Below are 23,846 nucleotides of genomic sequence, written 5' to 3'. Positions count from 1 at the left end.
CTTCTTCAAATATTTTTTTCTTTCCCTTTCTCGCTTTCCCCTCTCTTTTCTGGCTCCCATTATGCCTCATGCATATATTGGTATGCTTGATAATGTTCCACAGGTCTATGGGGCCCTGAGTTGAGGCTGTGATACTGCTTGCAGCAAGCAACACAGCAGCCTCACATTTAACAGGAGACCTGGCAAATGAGACAGCCATGTGGGCTTTGATAAGCTGCTACATATTTCTGGGAATTGGGAAGGCAGATGCATGCTTAAGAAAGACCAGAGAGGACCCCAGTTATCTACTCATCCCTGGCTGAACATGAGGCCAGAAAATGGAAGCTGGGGCATACTTGTAAATTGTCTGATTATTAAATGTGTCTCATCCTATACACAGATCTCCTTGGCAAAGGGTAGAAGCCTTACCGGCTCAGATTGCTTAAGCAAAACCTCTGACCAGTTACCGGTCAAACATAAGTTATTTTGGCCATAAGATGTCTTACATATCTTATTGTTGTTGATATTTTTAAAAATTCTTTTTTCTATATGTTCCTCAGACTAGATAATGTCTATTGATAAATTTTCAAGGTCACTGATTCCTTCTTTTGCCAGCTCCAATCTGCTGTTAACCACTCTAATGAATTCATTTTAGTTACTGTACTTTCAACTCTAGAATTTCTATTTATATATATGTATATACATACATTCCCATTTTCATATATAAAATTATATGTATTCTATCTCTTTATTGATCATTCCTATTTGATTTGTCACTGTCACATGTTTTCATTTAATTCTTTGAACATGGTGTCCTTAGTTCTTTGAATACATTTATAATAGCTATTCTGAAGTTTTGTTAACTAAGTGTAACATCTGGGCCCCTTCATAAACACTTTCTATTAGCTAGTTTCATTTCTTGTGTATGAGCAATACATTCCTGTTTCTTAGCATGTCTCATAATTTTACTGAAAATTGAAGATTTTAGACTATATCATAGCACCCCTGGATTTTGAACCTCACCTCTTCCAGGTGGGCTGTTGCTGCTATTTGTTTTAGTGAATTGCCTAGACTAATTCTACATAGTCTGTCTCCCTTATAGTATACAGCCACTTACGTCTCTGCTCAGTTGTTATTATTAAAGTCTGGCTTCTAGGGGCCGCTCCTAGGAATAACTTACGTTTGACCAGTAACTGGTCAGAGGTTGTGCTTAAACAATTTGAGCCAGTAAGGCTTCCACCCTTTGCCCAAGAGATCTGTGTATAGGTTGAGACACACATTCAATAAACAGACAATTTACAATTTACAGCTTCCATTTTCTGGTCTCATGTTCAGCCAGGGGTGAGTAGATAACTGGGGCCCTCTCTGGCCTTTCTTAAGTATGTATCAGCCTTCCAAATTCCCAGAAATATGTAGTAGCTTATCAAAGCCCACATGGCTGTCTCATTTGCCAGGTCTCCTGTTAAATGTGAGGCTGCTCTGTTGCTTGCCCCAACTGGTGTTACAGCCTCAGTTACAGCCTAAGAAAGGCCAACTACTGTTGGCCTTCCCAGTTTGTTTGCCACCTAGATCAAGACCACAGTTATTTTCAACAATGCTCCAGGCATGGGGAATTTCCATGGGCTCCAAAATCAGGTCAGTCCCTTCCATCATCGAGGAGGATTCCAGCTCCCATGATAATGTGACACAGAGACTGTTGGGGAGCAGAGAGGGTAAATGGCAACAGCCACTTTGGGCTCAATTTCTTCTTTTTCAAGTTTCTTAAGGTAAAAACTTCAGTAATTGATTTAAGATGGTTCTTCTCTGCTATTCAAACATTTATAGCTATAAATTCCTAAGCACTGCTCTAGTACATCCCACAAATTCTGATATATTGTATTTTCACTATCATTCAGTTCAAAATTTGTTTAATTTCTAAATGTCTGAGTTTGTCCTAGACATGTTATTGTTGTTGATTTCTAACAGAATTCCATTGCAGTTAGGGAATATACCCTTAAGATTTCAGCCTTTTAAAATTTACTGACACGTATTTTATTGCCAGCATATGGTTTATCCTAGTGTCCACAGCATGCACACAAAAGAATGTATATTCTGAAGGTACTGGATGCAATTTTCAAAAATATTAGGTCAATGTGTTTGATAATGGTTTTTAGATTTTTCTATAGTTATTGATTTTTTATATCTAGATGTTCTATCAATTGCTGAGAGATGTTGAAATCTCCAACATTCAAGACTGTGAAACTGTCCATTTCTCACTTTAACACATATTTTGAAATTCCCTTCAAATTTTTTGCGTCACGTATTTTGAAGTTCTCTTCCTGGATGTATGCACATTTTATGACTATTATTCCTCCTAATGAAGTGCCCCATATGTCCCTGTGAAATGTCTCTCCTTAGTTCTGGTAATAGTCTATGTCTTGCAATCTATTTTATATGATATTAATGTAGCCACTTGGGCCTTCACATGCTTGCCATTTGCATGACATATTTCCATGATATATCCCATCCATTCATCTACTTTCAACCTACCTGTACCTTTATATTTAAAGTATTATCTTTGTAGTCAGCATGTAATTGAGTTTTGTCTACTTACCTTTCTGATAATTTCTAAATTTTAATTGGATTGTTCAGTCCCTTAATGTTTAATATAATTATTGATATAGTTGAGTTTAGATTTACCATTTTATTATTTGTTTTCCATCTGTCTCCTCTATTGTCCCTCTTCTTCCCTTTACTACCATTTTTTTTCTTTGTACTATCAGAACATTTTTTAACATTCCATTTTAATGTCTCCATTGACAGTTTAGCTATACTTCTTTGCATTATCTTTTTTTTTTTTTTTACTGGTTACTCTGAGGCTTGGAATATATAAACTGAACTGTTCAAAAACATTACCAGGATTTGTACAGAGGTTATTATAAGCTTCCCATTTGTGTCTAAAAGCTCAAATACTTTTGGACATTACAAAATCCTAAAAGCAGGAAAGTCAGAATTTTACAAAATATATGTATAAGTATTATACCATAATTTACTATTTATGTGATTACTCTTCTTAAAAGTTTTAGAAAGCACCAAATGCAATTAGCTAAGTTACACAGGCACAGGCACTGCTTGGAGTTCTAAAAACCAGTTATGCATTGTGCCATGTTTTTATAGGAAAAAAAAGCAACAATGGAGGAAATAAAAAATCTAGACAAAAACCTAAAACTTGGCTAATAATTCAACACAGAACAAAGAGCCAGAAAGTCAGATGGTATAATGTTCCCAAACAGAATTTCCCCAAGTAATATTACTTTTTTGTTAATGAAAAACTAAAAATTTAGAAAAGCATCAAAGCAAAAACCAGCATTCTCTAATAACTACTGTCAACACTGATGATAGACTTCTTTCAGCTTTCCTTCTATACATTTTAAAAAATTACTCGTAATTGTAATCATAGTCTAATTACTTAATTTTTCCTCTATATTTGGGCACTGAAAATGCCTCCATTTTTAAAATTATATATAATAAAGGGTAAAATTTTCATACAGAAAATAATTCCTGTACTTAAGACTGCTTCCTTGGAATAAATTAATAGAAGTAGATATATTGGCAAAAAAATCTCCCATTTCTCAGGATCTAACATACTACTAAACTTCTTCCCACAACTGCTTTAATAAACTTCTACCATCAATGTTCCTGTTTCATCACATTTGGGATTACCATTTGTAAAATCTTTCATTTTTGAAAAGCTAAAAATAATTTCTCACCATTCTGCTATGGATTTTTCTAATCACTTATTTCTTTCATTTATTTTCTTGTGTTTCATCAAGAGGATTTTACCTACTGTACCAAGAGGAGACCTGAGACACTTATCAGGTGTCTCATCTCAGGTTCCTCCAGGGATGTGTTTTATGGAATTAACTTCTAGAGCTTCAGCTGACCGCCCTCCAGGTCAGTCTGCATAAACACTGAATCTGAAGATAAATAAACACACTAGCTAATATAGGGTCTCTTAATGTTACTCTCTTGAAATGTCCAGTGTAGTATTAGAATTTTCAGAAAGATTCAAAATGGGAAAATGAATATAGTAATAGTGGGTTTCTTAAAATTCACACTCTTATAGTAGTGACTCTTCCCCATAATTCCAACAGCACACTAACCTGGTCAGAAGGACTACCAGGATTTGGACAGAGGTACTATTATATGCATCACATTTGTGTTTAGAAACACTAATATTTTTGGACATTATAAAACCCTAAGTGTTCATCATTTTGAAGCAGGATACTTGAAAGTAAAGCAGCAAAATATCACTTATCTGCATAGGCCAACATTTTGTATCTACAAGGTCTAATATGTCTACTAGTCACGTGTGGCTACTGAGCACTTGAAACGTGGCTAGCGTGACTGCGGAACTGAATTTTTTGTTTACTTTAAATGTAAATACAGGCACATATTTTATTGCACTTCACTTTATTGCACTTCAGAGATACTGACTGCAATTTTTACAAATTGAAGGTTTGTGGCAACCCCTCCTAGATCAAGTCCATCGGTGCCATTTTCCAACAGCATTTGCTCACTTTCTGTCTCTGTATCACATTAGGATAATTCTCAAAATATTTCAAACTTTTTCATCATTATTCTACTTGTTATGGTGATCAGTGATCTTAGATGTGACTATTTTAATTATTTAGGGTTGCCATGAATCACGCCCATAATAAGACAGCGAACTTAATCAATACATGCTGTTATGTGTTCTGACTGCTCCACCAACCAGCCGTTCCCCAGTCTCTCTCCCTCTCCTCAGGCCTCCCTGTCCCCTGGGACACAACAATATTGAAATCAGGCCTTTAACTGTTCAAATGAAGAGTCACATGTCTCTCACTTTAAATCAAAAGCTAGAAATGATTACACTTAGTGAGGAAGGCATGTTGAAAACTGAGATAGGCCAAAAGCTAGGCTTCTTGTGCAAAACAGGTAGACAAGTTGTGAATGCAAAGGAAATGTTCTCAAAGGAAATTAAAAGTGCTAATCCAGTGAACACAGGAATAATAAGAAAGCAGAGCACCCTTTTTGCTGATATGGAGAAAGTCTGAGTGGGCTGAATAGAAGATCAAACCAGCCATGACATTCCCTAATTTAGCCAAAGTCTAATTCAAAGCAAGGCCCTAACTCTCTTCAATTATGTGAAAGCTGAGAGAGGTGAGGAAACATCCAAAGAGCAGTCTGAAGCTAGCAGAGGTTGATTCACGAGGTTCCAAGAAAGAAGCCAACTCCATAACATCAAAATGCAAGGTGAAGCAGCAAGTGCTGATGTAGAAGCTGCAACAAATTATCCAGAAGATAATTAATGAAGGTGGCTACACTAAACAACAGTGTTTCAATATGGATGAAACAGCGTTATATTGGAAGAAGATGCTACCTAGGACCTTCATAGCTAGAGAAGAGAAGTCAAAGCACGGCTTCAAAGTTTCAATGTTAGGAGTTAATGTAGCTGGTGACTTTAAGTTGAAGCCAGTGTACATTTACCATTCCCAAAACCCTAGTGCCCTTAAGAATTCTACCAAATCTATTCTGCCTATGCTCTATAAATGGAACAACAAAGCCTGGATGACAGCACATCTGTGTACAACACAGTTTACTGAATATATAAAGTTCGACGTCGAGATCCACTGCTCAGAAATAAAGACTCCTTTCAAAATATTACTCCTCATTGACAATGCACCTAGTCATCCAAGAGCTCTGATAGAGATATACAATGAGATTAATGTTGTTTTCATGCCTAACACAATATCCATTCTGCAGTCCATGGATCAAGGAGTAATTTCGACTATGAAGTTTTATTATTGAAGAAATACATTTCCTAAGGCTACAGCTGCCATAATTAGTGATTCCTCTGATGGATTTGGGCAAAGTAAATTGAAAACTCTTTGGAAAGGATTCACCATTCCAGATGCCATTAAGAACATACATAATTCATGGGAAGGGGACAAAATATCAATACTAACAAGAGTTTGGAAGAAGTTGATTCCAACCCTCATGGATGCCTCTGAGGGGTTCAAGACTTCAGTGCAGGAAGTAACTGCAGATTACTTAGCAAGAGAACTAGAATTAGAAGTGGAGCCTGAAGATATGACTGAATTGCTGCAATCTCATGATAAAATTTTAACAGGTGAGGAGCTGCTTCTCAGGGATGAGCAAAGAAAGTGATTTCTTGAGATGGAATTTACTCTCAGTGAAGATGCTGTGGAGGTTGTTGAAATCACAATAAAGGATTTAGAATACTACATAAACTTAGTTGATAACGTAGCAGTAGGGTTTAAGAGAATTGACTCCAATCTTGAAAGCAGTTCTGCTGTGGATAAAATGCTATCAAACACACTGCATGCTACAGAGAAATCATTCGTGAAAGGAAGAGTTAATCAATGGTGGCAAACTTAATTTTTGTCGTATTTTAAGAAATTGCCACTCCAGCCTTCAGCAACCACCACCCTGGTCACTCAGTAGCCATCAACATGAGGGAAGATCCTCCACCAGCAAAAAGATTATGACTCACTGAAGGCTCAGATGATGGTTAGCAATTTTTTAGCTATAAAGTATTTTTTAACTAAGATATGTACATTGTTTCTTTAGACACTGGGAAACCAAAAAATTCATGTGACTCCCTCTGTTGCAATATTCGCTTTATTGTGGTGGTCTGGAACCAACCCTCAGTATCTCTGAGGTATGCCTGCTGCCACACGTGCTATAGACAGCACAGGTTTAGATTAAACTAAAGAGAGCCTCCCTTTTTTTTTTCCTTTTGGAATATAGCCAGTATTAGCGATTCAAGTCAAACTTGCTCATTTCCTCAATGAAACTGGATTTCTCCCAAGCAGCAGCAAGCGTACTTCACATACCTGCTCCACAACCAGGCTTCCCTCTGTGGTCACATGGTTGTCACCACAGCACAGAGACAGGCAACCTCTTAGCTCTGAGTTTTGAAAGCTCTGTGTGATCACTCATTGGTGGTTTCATGGTGCAGGTGTACACATTTAATTATAAGATCTGCTCCTTTAATGTACTTGAGATTAAAAATTTCTGGTAGGGTAAATGGCTGATATTAAATATCTATATCCTTTCTTCTTTTCAATTGCTTTGGCTATCTTTCCCCTGCTCATTCAGTAAATGACAACTCTTTTTTTTCTTCCTGATCCTCAGCCCCCAAACCTATTATTCTTAATTTCTTTCCCTCTCACCTCATAGCCCATCTATCAGCACATACTCTTGACTCCATTTTCAAAATATATCCAGAATCCGACCACTTCTCAACACATCCACTGCTATCATGTAGCCCAAGCCACGAACATCTCTCACCTGAGCTATTCCAAAGCGTCCGGACAGGTTTTCCTACTTCTCCTCTGCTCCTCCACAATCTATCTTCCTCAGAGCAGCCAGAGTGAGCCCTTAAGTAAGTTCATATTGTTGCTCAGTTGAGAAGTAGTCAATGCCACCCCCATTCTCACTCAGAACAAAGTCCAAAGTCTTTTCCATGCCTTCTAGGAGCTACAGAACATGTCAGCTGACTCTCTTTAGCCCTGTTTGCCCCCCTCTCCCATTATTCTGCTCCAGCCACCGTCTTCCTGACTTTTTCTTGAAAGTGCTAAGCATGTTCCCAGCCTAGAGTTTTTACTTTAACACTTTTACTTTAACACTTTTCTCCCAGATACACACATGGTTTGGTCTTCGTTTCTTTCAGGCCTCAGCTAACATGTCACATTAGAGGCATTCCCTGAATACCTAATTTAAAACAGAAGCCTGTACCTCTTTATCCCTTCTCTGCTTCCTTTTTCTTCATGACTTGATATCATATATTTACTGTCAACTACTGAAATGTAAATGCCACGACAGCAGGGACTTTGTTACTGTATTCCCAGCCCCAGAACAGTGCCTGGCACATAGCAGTGCTCAATAAATACGTGTGGGGTGCAAGGAAATGAGGCTGCAGTCCTGACCAGGCAGCAGTGCCTGAGGTCTTGGGCCCTTTCACTAAGCTTCCAATACTACACCCAGTGAGCTTTCTACAACACACAGCTGTTTCTCCCACTCCTCTCTGTCAAATGGCTCACCACTGTCCCCCAAAGAAATGACCAGATATGCTCCAATCATACTGAATTTTCTTCAGTTCCTAAAACCAAACATGCTCCCTTTCTTCTTCAGCCCTTTACTCAGTGTCTTCTGTGTTTGAAAGAACCCCACACCTCCACCCTTCCAGCACCCCATGCAGCCTCACCTTTCAAGAACTTGATGCAAACCATGCCTTCTCTAGTAAGCCTTCCATGCCACTCCCACCACCTTTGCCCCAACAAATGGGGTGGTCTTTTATACACGGCGCTTAGCTCACTCTGCTGGGACTGCATTGTTTTCTTACAGGTCATACAGAATCATGGTTAAGACAATGGGTTTGAATCCTGGCTCTACAATTTATGAAGTGAATGACTGTGAGCAAATTACTTACCATCCTGTGGCTCAGTTTTCTCAGTGGAAAAATTACTACTTACCCTCACAGAATAGTTGTGAAGAATTAGGCTGATACTAAATGCTCAACAAATGTTGGCTACAAATCCATCCACCCACTAAACTATGAAGTGCCAGAAGGCGAGCACAATGATTACGTCCATATCTCAGGGCCTGGCCAGAGCATGGCATATGTTACGTGCCCAATAAATATTTGCTGAATAAATATAAGAATAAGTGACCAACTGGCCACCTCATCCTCATCTAACTATCTATATGAATTCTATCTCAGGCACAGAGGTGGGGGAGGGGAGAGAGAGGAAAAGAGGAAGGTGAACCCTTGTTTCTTGTGCATTTCTTTGCTCACTTTCCCATATTTGAATCTTTGACTGCATTTCACCTTAATGTCCATCACAAAATAAACGTATTAACAGGAGGGGATCAATCTAACTGGAAGTTTATAAGCTCTTAAAGAAACTGTGGTTTAAGGAAAAGAGCAGGTATGATGAATTCAGGGACTTTTCTAATCCCACCTGGCCCATTTTCAATCAATATTTTTTAATAAAAAGAAAAGGATCAGGGGTTTCCCTGGTGGCGCAGTGGTTGAGAGTCTGCCTGCTAATGCAGGGGACACAGATTCGAGCCATGGTCTGGGAAGATCCCACATGCCGTGGAGCAACTGGGCCTGTGAGCCACAACTACTGAGCCTGCGCATCCGGAGCCTGTGCTCCGCAACGAGAGAGGCCGTGATAGTAAGAAGCCCGCGCAGTGCGATGAAGAGTGGCCCCCGCTTGCCACAACTAGAGAAAGCCCTCGCACACAGACGAAGACCCAACACAGCAAAATTAATTAATTAATTAATAAACTCCTACCCCAATATCTTCTTTAAAAAAAAAAGAAAAAAGAAAAGGATCAGCCTTGTCTCTGTAAGGCTGGGGAACAATTATTTTAGATAACTGGTGTTTGTTTCCTCTTTCTCTCTCTCATTGAGAACAGTACAGATACAGGTTCTGTCCTCATGAAGCCTCAGACTAACAAGAATAGAATTAAATAGAATACTACAAAAATAATTTATTATGCTTGTGATAGGAACTACAATAAAAAGGTACAGAGCCCGATAGTATCACACGATAGAAGGATCTGACCAAGTCCAGATGGTAAGGGAAGGCTTCCCTGAGAAAGTGTAGGGAGAGGTGAGGGAGAGGCAGGCAGGAGCCAGGCGAAGGTGGCAGCAGTGCAGGGAGCAGAGGGACCCCAGCAGGTCCTGGGCACACGCCTCTGAGCTCAGTGAGTCTGAAAGAATGCAGATGGGCTGCGGCTCAAAGACAAGCTGGAAAGATATCGCAGAGGAGCAGACGCTGCAGGGCCGTGTAGGTCACATTAAGGACTCAATATTGTCCCAAGAGAAGTGGGAAACCACCGACGGATTTTAAAAGGAAATATTTTAATTGCCATTTTTAACAGATCACTCCATTTAGAGACTGGTTGGAAGGGGGCAGGACTGGAAGCAGGGATGACAGGGACATCATAACCGTCCTGGTGAGGAACAAGGTTTCCTTGCCCAAAGGTGGGGCAGTGCCTCCAACGAAAGGAAGTGAAAAGATCTGACAACTATTTAGAAGGATGGTTTCTAGATTTCTGGCACAGCAGTCATAGGCTGTAGTGCCATCTACTGCAAAAGAACACGGTCAAAGCAGCAGCTCATGCTGCGCTGTGTTGTGAGCCACAACTGTGGAGAAGCTGAACAGGCAGCTGGGTACACTGGTCTAGAAATCAGAAGCCAGGCCTAGACTAAATACAGAGCAAGTCTAAGCATCACATGTGGCCAACGGGAGCAAGGAGGAGGAAGTCTCCTCTCCTATTTGTGTTTCCAAATTGATACATAATGTGCTATTAAAAACTACTCCCTGAATCTCTTATTGTACTAGGGTAAAAGGAGGAAGTAAAAGGTGCTATACAAGAATAAGTGAGGGGCTTCTGCAAAATATGTAATTTTGTTGTTTTACAATTTTATATGGAAATGTAAAGTGCTAAGAATAGCCAAGACATCCTTAAAGAACGAGGAGAGGAGATTTGCTCCCCCAGATATTAAAACGTATTAGAGAATAATAATAATTTACAACAATATTATACTGACCCAGGGGTATAACAACAGACAATAGAACTAACGGAACCATGTGTATATAAAAACTTTATACCTGAGTTGGCAAGACATAACAATGAGGAAAGAAAGGATGATTTAGGCTACCTTTATGTATGCAATTGTACCTGACCACCTCATGTTATACACCAAAACCAATTCTGGATAGATTAAAGACCTAAATGCCATGAAACATTTTAGAAAAAAGTATAGGCAAATAATGACCCTGTGGTATGATGTACAAGACACAAAAAGCACAAACCATAAGCCAAAAGAAAAATACAGTTTACCTACTTAAAATGCAAACTCTGCTCCCAAAAAACAAGCAAAACAACAATGCGGAAAAGCTACAAGCTGGGAGAAGACTGTTGCAACATATAACTAACAGCAGAGAATACATAAACAACTCCTACAAGTCATAAGAAAAAGACAAGCAAGCAGCCCAGTCTTGCAATGCTTTGTTACTCATATGTCATTTTCGGGAAAAAAGGAGGCAAGCAAATCACACAGAGGAAGAGCAAACCACTTAGTGATACACTCCTGGCAAAGGCAGGGGACTGGGCACCCTCCCACCTGGTTAAGGGCAGAGCCATTAACAACCTTCTTTGGAGGACAATTTGTCAATATCCATCAAAACAACAACAACAAAACCTAACAACCCTTTGATGTGGCAGTTGTACTTCTTGGAATTATCCAAGAGATAAATTCACATATGTAAAAAGATTAGTCAAGGACATTCTCTGTAATACTGTTTCTAGAAGCAGAAAAATGAAAAATTAGAATGTCCAACAATGGGGAATAAGTTTAAATAAATTACATCTATACAATGGAATCAATGACAAGGATCTATCACTTAGAGAAACTGTTTTGTAAAAAAAATCAAGATGCAGAACAGACCATTAACAAAAGAGAAGCAGGCTAGAAGATGGAGGGTGGAAAATATGCACACTTATATGCACAGACTATCTCTGCAGGGACACAAAAGAATCCAGTAAGAGTGACTGCCTCTGGGAAGGAGAGGAGAGGCCAGTGCTGAAGAGCAGACATTTCCCCCTCACTGAACAGTCCGTATCACCTTTCGTTTTGTTTTTAACCATGTATATATATGTATGTGTTACCTTCTTAATAAAATGTCCTACTGAGAAAATTTCATCCACTCAAAAAATAAAAAAGAATGGTTTAAACAAACGATAGTATATCCATACTAATAAATACTATATCTAGCAGTTGAACAGAGTAAACCTATATGTATTAATACTGAATAGGTACAAGGTTCCTTTTTGGGGTAATGAAAATGTTTTAAAATTGGCTGTGGTAATGGATGCCCAACTCTATGAATACACTAAAAGCCACTGAATTGTACACTTTAAAAGGGTGAATTGTAACGTATGTGAATTCTATCTCAATAAAAGCTGTTAAAAATATCTATACACACATACATACACAAAAAGAGAGAGGGGGATGGTGAGGAAATAGGATTCAGCAAACTGGGACCAGAGGCCGAATCTGGCACACCACTGGTTTTTATAAATATAGTTTTATCAGCACATGGCCACACTCATTCATCCACATATTGTCTATGGCTGCTTTCATGCTACAAAGGCAGAGTTGAGTAGTTAACAACAGAGACAGGAGGGCTCGCAAAGCCCCAAATCTTTACCATCTGGCCTTTTACAGAAAAAGTTTGCCAACCCAATATTTAAAAAGTCTTAAGTTATATACAGCTGAGCAAAAACTAACAATTGCAGAATAATACAGTCAGTATGATATCATTTATGTTCTAAAAACCACACACAACACAATAAGACATATTTTCTATAAGTACATTTAGGAAATGATCTAGAAAGATAAGGACCAAACCAAACTCATACCCATGAGTTACGTCTGGGCAGGGGTAGGCAGATAAGGATTGGGAGTTGGCCAAAGGGGACTTTGGCTTTATTTGTAATTTATTTGAAAATGTATTTTATTTGTTTTAAGGAGACAAGTTCATACATTACCTGAGTAATTGAACTTTCTTTCTTAATTAATATTTAAAATATTTTAAAAGCAAGGCTGGCAGAAACAGAAAAGTAACAGGACTAGGTAGAATTTAAAAATGTGAGTTCTGATCTTGGTCTTAATATTACTAAGCACTGCCAGAATTTTAAGTATTCTGATCCTACACCCACTTCTTAGTTTTTTCAGCTCTTTCTCCTGGCATTCCTCTTACATTTCTCCTTCGTTGCCTTTAGAGCTGAGGTTTTCAAGTTTCAAGGTGAAATGAGATATGAGCAAGGGTGGCAGGGAGGGATGGAGGATGGCTACAAAGGAGGCACAGGCTAGCAAATGGTGGTGTCCTGTCAACAGTCAACTATTTCGGGGATATAATTCTTATTTCAGGGCCACTCGGATGTGTGATGATTCCTAGTCTCAGGTATAGCAGGACTTTGCAGTAAGTCCACGCTCATAGCCTTTGTATTCCTATCTTCACATAATTCACAAGACCCTAATGAGAGCTGTGTGACTTCTAACATTTTCTGTACTTCAAATTAGTTTGCAAGTAAGTTTGACTAGTCTTGTAACAAAGTACACCATAGAAATGGAACTAAATGACTGTTAATAAGCAATCCAGGCCCTAGAATGGTACATAATGGATCCTGAGTCCCAACCAAGCTGTTTTACACCATAATTTACAAAAATAATATGGGTACAAATGACAAAATACACTTGTTCATCTTTAGGAAAATAAATTAAGTGAAAATATAATGGGAGAAAAAAGTAAACTACTTTAAGACAATTATTAGTTACTATTAATTACAGGAATGGACAGTTTTTCAAGCAAAAACATTAAATGTCAAATGTAGTTTCCAACTGCATATGTTTACACAAAATTAGACCTCAGCTAACCAATCTTGTAGGATACTTAGAAACTATGTACAATTCTAGAAAAGGCAAGTGCTCTAAAACAGTAATAAAAGCAACTAAAATTTTTTTATGAAGAGGTAAATTCAAAAGGTAGGGTATCCTGAAGGCCATGGTATTATCAGGGGGCCTGTGTCAGCTCAGTTAGCTTGAGCAAGTCTCAAAAGGGGGAGCTTGAGCAGTTGTTGGGACCACAGCCACTTCTGCTTCTGAAACAAAGCAACTTGACAACCTGAAGAAGGGCTGCTTTTGGTTGAAATAATCTGGGGAAATCTGGCTGTATAGAAACTAGAGTTACAAGGGGAGAAAAGCACATTCAACAAACTGATTTTTTAGACAATCTGGTTTTAAACAAGACTCAGCATAATTTTAACACATCTTCACAAAGGAGAGAATAAGAAGTACAGTATTAGCAAAAAGAAGCATTAGAAATTATATACACAAGCACTCATATATTTTAAACTAAATAGAATTTCATTTTAAGTTTCTCCTTGGGAAAAAAGGGTTTGCTTCTAATAAACTCACCTCCATGTTCTAGAAATACTCGAACACATCTTTCCTTTCCTCTTGCTGCAGAGAAATGAAGCAGGGTCCAGCCATTAGCATCCCGGCCATTTGGAGAATAGCCTTGTTCTAACATCTTTCGTACCGTGTGAACATCCCCGGCAGCCACTGCAGCTTGAATCTGCAACTCTTCCTGGAGTTCAGGGTTCCTTCGACAATGGTGGTGTAACATCCTAGCTGAGTCCACTTTTTACAAAGGATTCATTAGGTCACAGGGATCAGCCTTGAAGGGTAGGTAGAATACATAAAATTTAGAATACTTGACACCTGACAGTGTGTTCATTAAATAGCACAGAAGTTTCCATTGCTAAATCATGTAAACTTTAGTGATGACAGTTCATACTACTATAACAAATTAACATGTATCAGTTTTGACCGAAACTTTCAGTTATTTCCCTAAGATTATAAAAGATTTCAAAAAGAAAGTGAGGCATAAAGCCCTAAAATGCCAAAACAGGCAATTTCTTCTGCAGCCTTTTGTAAACTCAAAGCAAACACCAATGAACACAACATTTATTTTAGGTAAAATGGAAAGTGATGCTAGGCAGCTGAAGATGGAGACAACAGAGGAAGCAAATGAGTACTTGTCTTAGGAGTTCGCATTTACCTGATGCACACGGAAAATTTAAGTTATAAACCATTCAAGGATTCTATCACAGATCAGTGAGTACATATCGAGTATCAAATGGACAATTCATAGATTAGGACTAAAGACCTCCAGCTATGAGAAGTAGTCTAAAATTTTAAAAAAGCAAAAACCTTTAGGCTGGTCCCCTAAAGTATTTCAACGATATTTTATTTTTAGCCCCAAAGAGTGGAAAGTTGGGGGGAAGGGGAAGTGGGTGGGGTTTAAGTAAATTAGAGGAAAACGTGTAGATTATATTTACTTTCCTTTTGTTTCTGTCTCTTTCTATCCTCCCCACTTTATGTCCTCTGAGGCACGATTTACTACTACTCTTTTTCTGCCACATTTCTTTTGCACTTTTTTAATTTCCATTTTCCAGAAGTTTTATTCTACAAATACTCAAAGTAGCAAGATCATACAAAATATTTAAAAACTAAAGGAATCTAATCAATCTGTTGATTAACCACATGAAAAAGGTAAAAGCAGTATATAGAATTCTAACACTCTCTAATAGGTCACAAACGAGGTGCGTACTCAAACTCAATGTAAAATGAGATCTCCTTCATGCAAACAGGGAAGTCCAAACTGAACTGGTGAAAAGTTACATCTTATATGTATGTATACAAAAACTTTTTTAGTGCATTTTTAAGCTTTTAAATACATACAGAAACTTAAACTACGTAATTCTAGGAAGCCATTCCATCTGGGCTAACTTTAAGGTATAGATTAAACTCACCTCCTAATTAGTAGCTTCCACTTCTAAAAATAAAAAATTATGTGAAAGTCCTTTAAAGACATTCTGGTCTCATATGTAGGTTAGACATCTTGGGATAATCTTGTTACCAATAATAGTTTACCTTGTAAAACTTCTCCTTATAGACTGTACAAAGGTCAACTTAAGCCTAACTTAGGTCATAACTTAGGTCATATTATCACAGCTTAATAGTATAATCACATATCCTACCTTGTTTCATACATAGAAAATGGTTATTACAAAACTCCTAAGTATCACTACTAAGTAATATAATTTAAAAATATCAGGCTATCTCCTCAAGGAAAATTGGGAAATTAGAAATTTCCTGACAATTTGTTTTCTTAATAAACGTGATTTCCCCCATCTCTTCACTTACTTTTTCAACTGACACTAAAATTAAGTCTCTTGTCTTAGAAATTTTGAAACCAAGAATCCTTTTGGAATAGGTTTTTGCTTATTTTTAGCATTATAAGGAAAGATGAAGACCATTAGAAGGAGTTAATAGAAACTACTACCATATACTCAAAACAATCATCTTTAACAGATTTTTCTTTTTTAATTGGGATGATCACCTTGGCACTTAAGGCATACTATGCAAGGAAAAAGATTCAAACAATATCAAAACAAACCTGGATTTTCTTTTAGCAAGTGCTGTGTTTAGTATGAATTAGGTGATCTGAAGGAGAAATAAAAGCTAAATGGATTTTCCCCCAGAACAGCACAGATGACCTATGACCCTCAGTCACTTACCTTACGGGAAGAATGCCCCTTTTCCTGATACGTGGATTGCCTAATAACCATTGTGCACATACAGCATCGTGAGTAGGGGGCTCAGAGTGTGTCCAGATTCCAGTGTCAATGAGCTCTTTCTTAACCTAAAAACGAATGAAATAACAATCACGGGAAATTTTCTAAAAAAACAAAGAAACATAGCTGCCTGAGTAGTCTACCTTTTGATGAGCTTATATTTTAGCACTTTACAACAAACTTACAGAGCAAAGAAAGAACTTAAATCAATGCTTAGAAAAAATGATCTCAAATCTACATTAACCCGCAAGGTGGTACAGGATATGACTTATTTTCAGGAATTTTTTTTTTTCTAAAAAGGCAGGGTTTTTTTTTTTAATGAATAAGGAAAATAATAAATCACACACTTGGAATTTGGATGCAAACACAAATTCTTCTTTTTGCTCTATTCAAAATATATTTTCAGTACTGAATTACTTTTTAATTGACATCGCAAGTTTCTTACTCTTTCTAAACAATTAAAATGAGAATATATTTGCATTCAATACAATAGGTGGCCAGGGTCAAAATGAAATCTATGACAACTAAAAGGAGATTTTCTTTAAATGCTGGTTCTTCATACATGCAAAAGGCATCACGTTAATAATTTTGAAACTTTTTTATTCCTTTATGCATACACCAAACTAGGTAAAAGATTAACAGTCTTGCCAGCTTCTCCATATGGATTCTGAAAAAATTCTCTACAACTAAAAGAATAGGGATCTTTCTCCATGTCAGATAAATCCTAGATCTGTGAATTCCATTAAGGTTAAGAACACAGGCAAAGTGACTTCCATGCATTACACCAGAATCCCTCTAGGAATTACTCACTGGGAGAACTGCCACCCCATCCCAGTGGGGTGGATGTGCTAATAAGCCCTCCATCACTTAAACAAGGAATGGTCAAGCTGCCTGGCAACCTGATGAGCTATGGAGAAAAGTGACAGTCATAGGTGGTGGTGGCTACAGACCAGAATTTTCAACCAATCCAAATTAGTATGGTCTACTTTGAACCTTTCCTCTTTTCACACCTTATTTTTCCTTGTCAAATTTCTTCAAGGAAGGCCAAAGACTTTACAAACATGCACTTGGAAATAAATAATATTTGGTTTAAAACTCTGCTTAACACTTCTAACTGAACTAGGCATGATCAGAACAACTCCTACATGGCAAGCTGTAAAAAATGCACAGTTATCCTTACAGAAATGGCTGATTCTAAGACTGGGCAAGAAATATAGAAGATGAGCCTAGAGCATCTCACAGTGCCAAAAAGCAAGGAAGTGCTCCAAGAAAAATGCAATGATGGGGGTATGTCAAAGGGACACAGGAGCCAACCAAAAGAGCTCTCAATAGCCAAGATGGAACAATTCGAACAAGAAGATAGTCAAAGTACTATTAGAGTCTAACCCAAAGTACAGAATAAATATCAATAAGTCTGTATTGATATAAATAACTAATTAAATTTTTAAAGGGGGAGAAGAAACAAATCTCCTGTGCAAAATTCCAAATAATTTGTGTAAATTCTCTCCCCTCAAGGAGGTGGAGCACAACTCCTCTCTCCTTAAATGTGACTTCCTTTCAAAGAGGATAGTATGGGGGAGGGGGGAAGAAACTTTACAGTGGGAAACCTGAAAAACACTGCCTCAGCCAGGTGATCATGGTCAAAATCAAGAGTGCCAAGTCATGTTGTTAGTATGATATGATGAGAATGGCAATTTACCTCTGTGCTCTTTCTCCCCCAAACCCATAGACCTAGCCTAATCATGAGGAAAATATCAGACTAATTCCAATTGAGGGGCATTCTACAAAATACCTGACCAGTACTCTTCAAAATGTCAAGGTCATCAAAAGCAAGGAAACAAAGAAGTCTGAGAAACAGTCATAGCCAAGAGGAGCCTAAAGAAACGACTAAATGGAATGTGATATCCTTGATGGGATCCTAGAACAGAAAAAAAGATATTAGGTAAAAACTAAAGAAATCTGAATACAGTATGGGTTTTAGTTAATAAGAATGTTCATTACTGGTTCATTAATTGTGGCAAACGTATCTATTAATATAAGATGTTAATTAGGGGAAGGTGAGTGTGCAGTATATGGGAATCCTGTATTACCTTTGCAATTTTTCCATAAATCTAGAACTGTACTAAAATAAAAAATGCAAACCAATGTCTCCAATGATGAGCCTGCAGCATTTCCACAAAGGAACATGTGATTACTTCACATGTGAGCTACACCTACAGTGCAAGAATGAACACCACTGAAGCCTTACTTCTAAGTGCGCCCTGCCTCCCAAGAAAAGTGGAGACGACCCTCTACGGTCTTGAGTCTTTAAGAGTCCTTGTTCTTGTTGTTGCTTTCCATATAGCTATCATCACTTCCATGAATGCAGTGGAGTGGTGGGGAGGACATGTGAGGTGGGGGTTGAGAAGAATATGAAATGGTATTAATTTATTAATAATATCAAGAAAGGCTTTGTTAAAAGTCAAAGTGACTCAACTATTTCTCTCTTATAAGAAAGATGCACAAACAATAGTAACTTGTGATAATCCCACATGGTCTGCTTCAATTAGACAAATGAAAGTCTACTGAGTGCCTGACACATGCCTGGCATACTACTAGGCTTTGGCCACTGGTATTATTCCTGGGTAGAACTTTAATAGAGAGTTCTGCATACTTCAAATGAATCAAATACTCCTAGAATGGTTAAGATCCTTTTTCTCTTTTCTGACAATACCAAGCTCTATAAATAATAACCATAGGTTTAAACCAAAACAGCGCTTCGGTCTCTATGGGAAAAAACACAGACACACACATAACATGCACACATGACCCCTGTCAACTGCATACCTTAAATTATGAAGGCCAATGACTTATTAGCAAAACATCCTAATAGTTCAAAGCATCAGATGAGTTAATTTCATCCTGGTGTAATTTTATGAGAGTTTGTACTTACTAGAGTAGAACCATCCATGTATGTATAAGTACAGGGAAAAAAGACTATTGAACTTAGTAAATATAATATCCAGTGGTAAAGTTACCTATTAAAAACTACAAAGGAAGCCCAGAGATGAGAATGGAAAAAAGTCTATTCCCCCTCAAAAAGTGCAAGTTTGAAAGTCTGATAGCTCATGGTAGTGACCTATAAAATAAAAAAATATGGCAAAGGAGGCAATTTTCTAAATAAACATATGTACAATGTAAGTTGACTCAGAATGACTAAAACTCTGAGGGTGCAATCTTTAGAAATCCCATTCTAGGTTTCACAGTCAGAAAAAGAAAAAAAAACATACTAACAAGGAAGACTTCAGAATTATGTATCAAAATGAGCTGCTTCCCAATGTATATCACTTTTAGATAAGATTTTACTGCCCAATGTTAATGGTGTGTTTAAATTTTACAAATTCATCTTTTCTACTCTACACTTTTCTTACAAAAGAAAACAATCTAGGCATCCGAGCTTTTATACTGTTGACTGTATTAGAAACTATAAATTTAGGAATTAAAATGTTGCCATCTAATTTCTATATAGATGCCAAGTGAACCTCATTAAGTTAAAACCAAAGCTTCTTGCTTCATATAATTAAAAGAAATCTATATTCACAGAATAAAGAATAAAATAGCTATAAAACAAAATATATTTAAGATCTGTCTAAAATTATATAACTTCCACCGAATTTGCCCACGTGTCCCCAGTTTCCTTTGGCATAAATGATTAGTCATTAATGGCTTTTTACATATTATTTTCACTAAAAGGCCACACATTTTTTTGATTAAGTGACACACATTAGAACTGTGCTTTCAGATTTCACACAAACTAGAAACAAGATAACAGCTTGCTACTCAAAAGAAGAAATAAGCATTTCTTTGCAGAGTAAACAGAGATACAGGCTGGAAAGGAAAGAAAATCAGCAACTCCAAGGATACTGGCCCTGAGGAGAGAAAAAAAAACAAAAAACAAAAAAACCAATAGTTCACAAGTCCTAAGAAGGAAGATGGGTGCAGAAACACTACAATGTCCGAAGTGTGCAACATGGGTGAGATGGATGTTAACGAGGTCTACTCATATAACTAAGAGCCTGGAACCCAAAATGAAGTAGAAGTGTTATTTTAGTAACACTTAACAAAGCACCATAGTGTTTATGTTCCAAAACAAGTGAGGGTATCCCTTCAAATTACTGGGCCTCCAAATAACATAAGGAGTTATTATCATGCAAGACTTAATCTATAAGTTTCCTAAGTTCTAACAGAAAGACCAACAAATTTCATGAAACGTGGACAAGGCAATAGAGGAAATTTCGTAATTCACTTACCCAGACCCAATTCAAAGCATAAATCACAAGTATTATAAATGATGAAGTCTTGTCAATCTTATCTCATTAACCCATGTCTGGCATTACCACCTTAGCAACCTCATGTCGGTACCTAAGTTTGTAAGAAATGAGACAAGCATTCCACATAAGGCATGCCTTCTGTTGAGAATGAAATGAAAGGCTAAAAGTCACGTATTAGATATGCTTATAGAAACTACCTGACTTTAGACTTTTTAGGGACAGTATGTACTTCTGTGTTATCAAATAAAGAGATATTGTACGTGTCATAATTGTGAATGGCACCACTTTAGGTATGAAGAAAATAAATACTGGCCATAGCATACTCAAAATACAACACTTCAATTAAAATCAGTGATTCTTCCTATGTGACCATAAATCTTACTTGGTTACCAAAAAAATTGGGTATTTAAAATTTTTTTTCCTTTCAAAACAATGTGACCGACAACAGAATTAACACAAAGTTAACTACCAGATTGAAAAAGATAAACTACCTAACTGGCGATGTTGGTAACGAAGTACTAAATTAAATATTTTACATGACTGGCATAACCTAGACCAAATACTCTCAATCATGCTAATATTAAGAACAGATGCTGACAATTTATATATATTCTGTAATCTTAGAAAAATCATTAAAAGCTGAGAGGATCAACGAAACATTATTTAAGCAATGAGAATGAACTCACTGGAAACCAGAGGAAAGCAGTGTTCCTCTCTTTACCTTACATACTTGACTCAGCACAGGTGATAATATCCCTCAGAAATGAAAACATGCTAGAGTTCAATCTAAAGCAGAAATATATTTAACTGAGAAGGCCTGAATAAAAAATACATAATTCATTTTTACCTTAAAAACATATTTCAAGTATTTTAGCATTTTTTAAAAGTTCTAAAGGAATCATTAGGCATTTCTCTAGTGATTCACATATTTAAATAATGAAAGACGCATTCTACCTAGCTTTTACTGAAATGAAGTGGACCCTACATATACATACAAAGGGTGCCCTAAATGCTCACTGTGTAATAGTCATTGGTAGATACTGATTTTAAATCCCATTCAGTAGCATACGCTCTCATTTTGGTGTCCAGTTCCAGGTTTCAAGAATATGCAAACCCTCAGAGCCCCTTAAAAGTCTCTTTAGCTGTACCTTGACAATTAGAAGAATCAGGAAAGACATTAATTTCCTTTTCTGGAAGGCAGAAAGTCCAGTAGAACAGAGTAAGTCAAAGATTTCCTAACAACTTCTGCTATTTTAAGTACTTCTTTGTACCTAAAATTCCCTAAACAATCTGAGATATTAAAATAACTCTGAGATTAACAAGTCACTTTATACTCCTGCTATTGGATGTTGGAGAAGCTATTCATTTGGCTAATTTCTGAATTAACTCTTACATAATTTCCCTGTTCACATCCCCTCTTTAGGACTTACATGAATGTCCTAAACCTACCTTTAGTGCATTTTCAGAAGCAGCAACGAAATACAGCAGCAGAAATGTGATCACATGAATTAGATGCTTAAATTTCAATTTAACAAATTCTCTGTAAAGGTTTTGAAATGAGAAATCTTATGAAGAGTGCCAAAATAAAACCCTAGATTCTAAACACACCAAAACATTCTTTTGTTTTAAAATTCCTGACTGTCAAATGATTAACAAGACATTCTGTAAAGTTTTATAAGTATTAGAAAATGAGGTATAACAAATACGATTTATCTTTTTATAAGAGTTTCAGAGCCCATCCACATCTGTCACACAGAAACACACAAAAGCTCAAAGAATTAATTATACATAAGTGCTTCGGGAGGGAGTATTGCTTTCATACCATTCATACTACTAAGGTACACAGATTCACTTTTTACTAGAGAAAAAAAAGTCACATTATTTTCTGAAACTTACAAATTTCAAGGTATTACTGTACCATCCTCTACCAAACCCCTGTCAGTTAGGTAACTCAAAAGATTTTCTGATGGAGGTAGAGGAAAGATGATAGGAAAGGACAGGGGAAAACAGAAAATTGTGGTTTAACTGAAAAGCAGAGTCATTCAGAACTAACAAGCCATTAACAAGGAACTGAGGAATTCCTATGAGAGTAAGAGGGTCAGGGGGAGCTACAAAAAGGTCTCAAAGTCTCTGAGCTGGGTAAATGGTACAGTGCACCAAAAGATAAAGCAAAACACGGAAACACACTGTACAGAGAGAAAGGGGGAAAACATGTTCCTGGGAAAGAAAAGTTATTAAAATGTTAAGGATTGGGGCACGGACAGTGTTTTTGTTTTTGCTGGGAAACTGGGAGCCAGGAAAGGGTTGCATTCCCAGGTAACCATCCTGAAAATAAAGCACGGCTTAATGAGTTGGGGCCAGGAATAAACAGTGGGGGAGGGGAGGGCTGGCTTATTACCTTTATGGAGGATGCTGGTCAGAGGCTCTCTGCTGCTTCTCTGGTGGGTGGGCAGCCCCGTTCCTGCTCTCTCGCCTCCCCTAGCCAGCTCAAACCTGGAAATCAGAAACCTGTGAGTGGTGCAGTACCCCTGGGGCGAGGAGGAGGGGGCTCTGAGGAAGGGGGAGCAGAGGAAGAGACTGGTAAAAGGCAAGCAGGAAGAAGCAGTGATTCTCCTCCCTCCCAGGCTAGCCCCCTTCCCCTCAGGGGAGGTAACTGACTTTACCTGTCTCCTCAGCTGCTGCTTCTCTTCTTTCTTTCAGCCTCCTCCACACTCACCAACTTCTCCATTGAAGAAACAGCCCAGGCAGGGCCGGACACGGGTGTTCTTGATCCTCCTCGATGCCTCACGGCCCCAGCCCGGCTAGCATCCAGACTGCCGAAAAGACTGGAGGCGGCGGTCCTGGCCGCCGGGCAGCCTCGGGGCAGGGGTGCAGGGAGGAAGTCCCGGCTCGGGTGGGGGGGGCAGTGCCCGTCTGAGGGCTCGGAGCAGGGGGCTGCCGCGCTCCGGGCCGGAGGCTCCCAGCTACGAGGGGACACAGGAGGTCTCGGGGCAGCGAGGTCCCAGGTCATTCAGGGTCCGAAGTGCCAGCCGCGGGGGATCCAGGCAGGGGGCTTTCGGGATGCACTTTGCACTGATCCACCCCCGCCCCCTCCCTCCAGCACTTTGGGGTCACTGGGATGGGACCAAGCCTTCAGCAGCCAATCAGCGGCCGCACTGGAGCCTGAGTCCGGAGCCGTAAACTAGGTCCGGGGTGGGTGGGGGTGGGGGGTGGAGGCGACTTGGTTGGTTGGTTGCTTCCTTCCCTCCTCCTTACCCCAGCAGCACCCACCCCTAGCCTGCCGTAAAG

The 23,846-nt window shown here is 38.3% G+C and overlaps 1 protein-coding gene across 1 annotated transcript in view; it reads right to left on the bottom strand.

Annotated features, from left to right (window-relative positions):
• ASB7 (ankyrin repeat and SOCS box containing 7) overlaps nucleotides 1-23,646 on the bottom strand; it is a 48,990-nt gene extending 25,344 nt beyond the window's left edge. Inside the window, exons 1-4 of the mRNA XM_060005515.1 lie at nucleotides 23,222-23,646; nucleotides 22,957-23,051; nucleotides 16,192-16,316; nucleotides 14,024-14,285 (exon numbers count right to left, since the gene is read on the bottom strand). Of these exons, the coding sequence (XP_059861498.1) occupies nucleotides 14,024-14,234 (211 nt within the window). The 5' untranslated portion in view covers nucleotides 14,235-14,285; nucleotides 16,192-16,316; nucleotides 22,957-23,051; nucleotides 23,222-23,646. The remainder of the gene's footprint in view (nucleotides 1-14,023; nucleotides 14,286-16,191; nucleotides 16,317-22,956; nucleotides 23,052-23,221) is intronic.
• Nucleotides 23,647-23,846: the final 200 nt, after the last annotated feature.

Source organism: Delphinus delphis, chromosome 2 (genome assembly GCF_949987515.2).
Source record: "Delphinus delphis chromosome 2, mDelDel1.2, whole genome shotgun sequence".
Lineage (NCBI taxonomy): Eukaryota > Metazoa > Chordata > Mammalia > Artiodactyla > Delphinidae > Delphinus > Delphinus delphis.
This window is presented reverse-complemented; position numbering and strand designations above follow the sequence as displayed.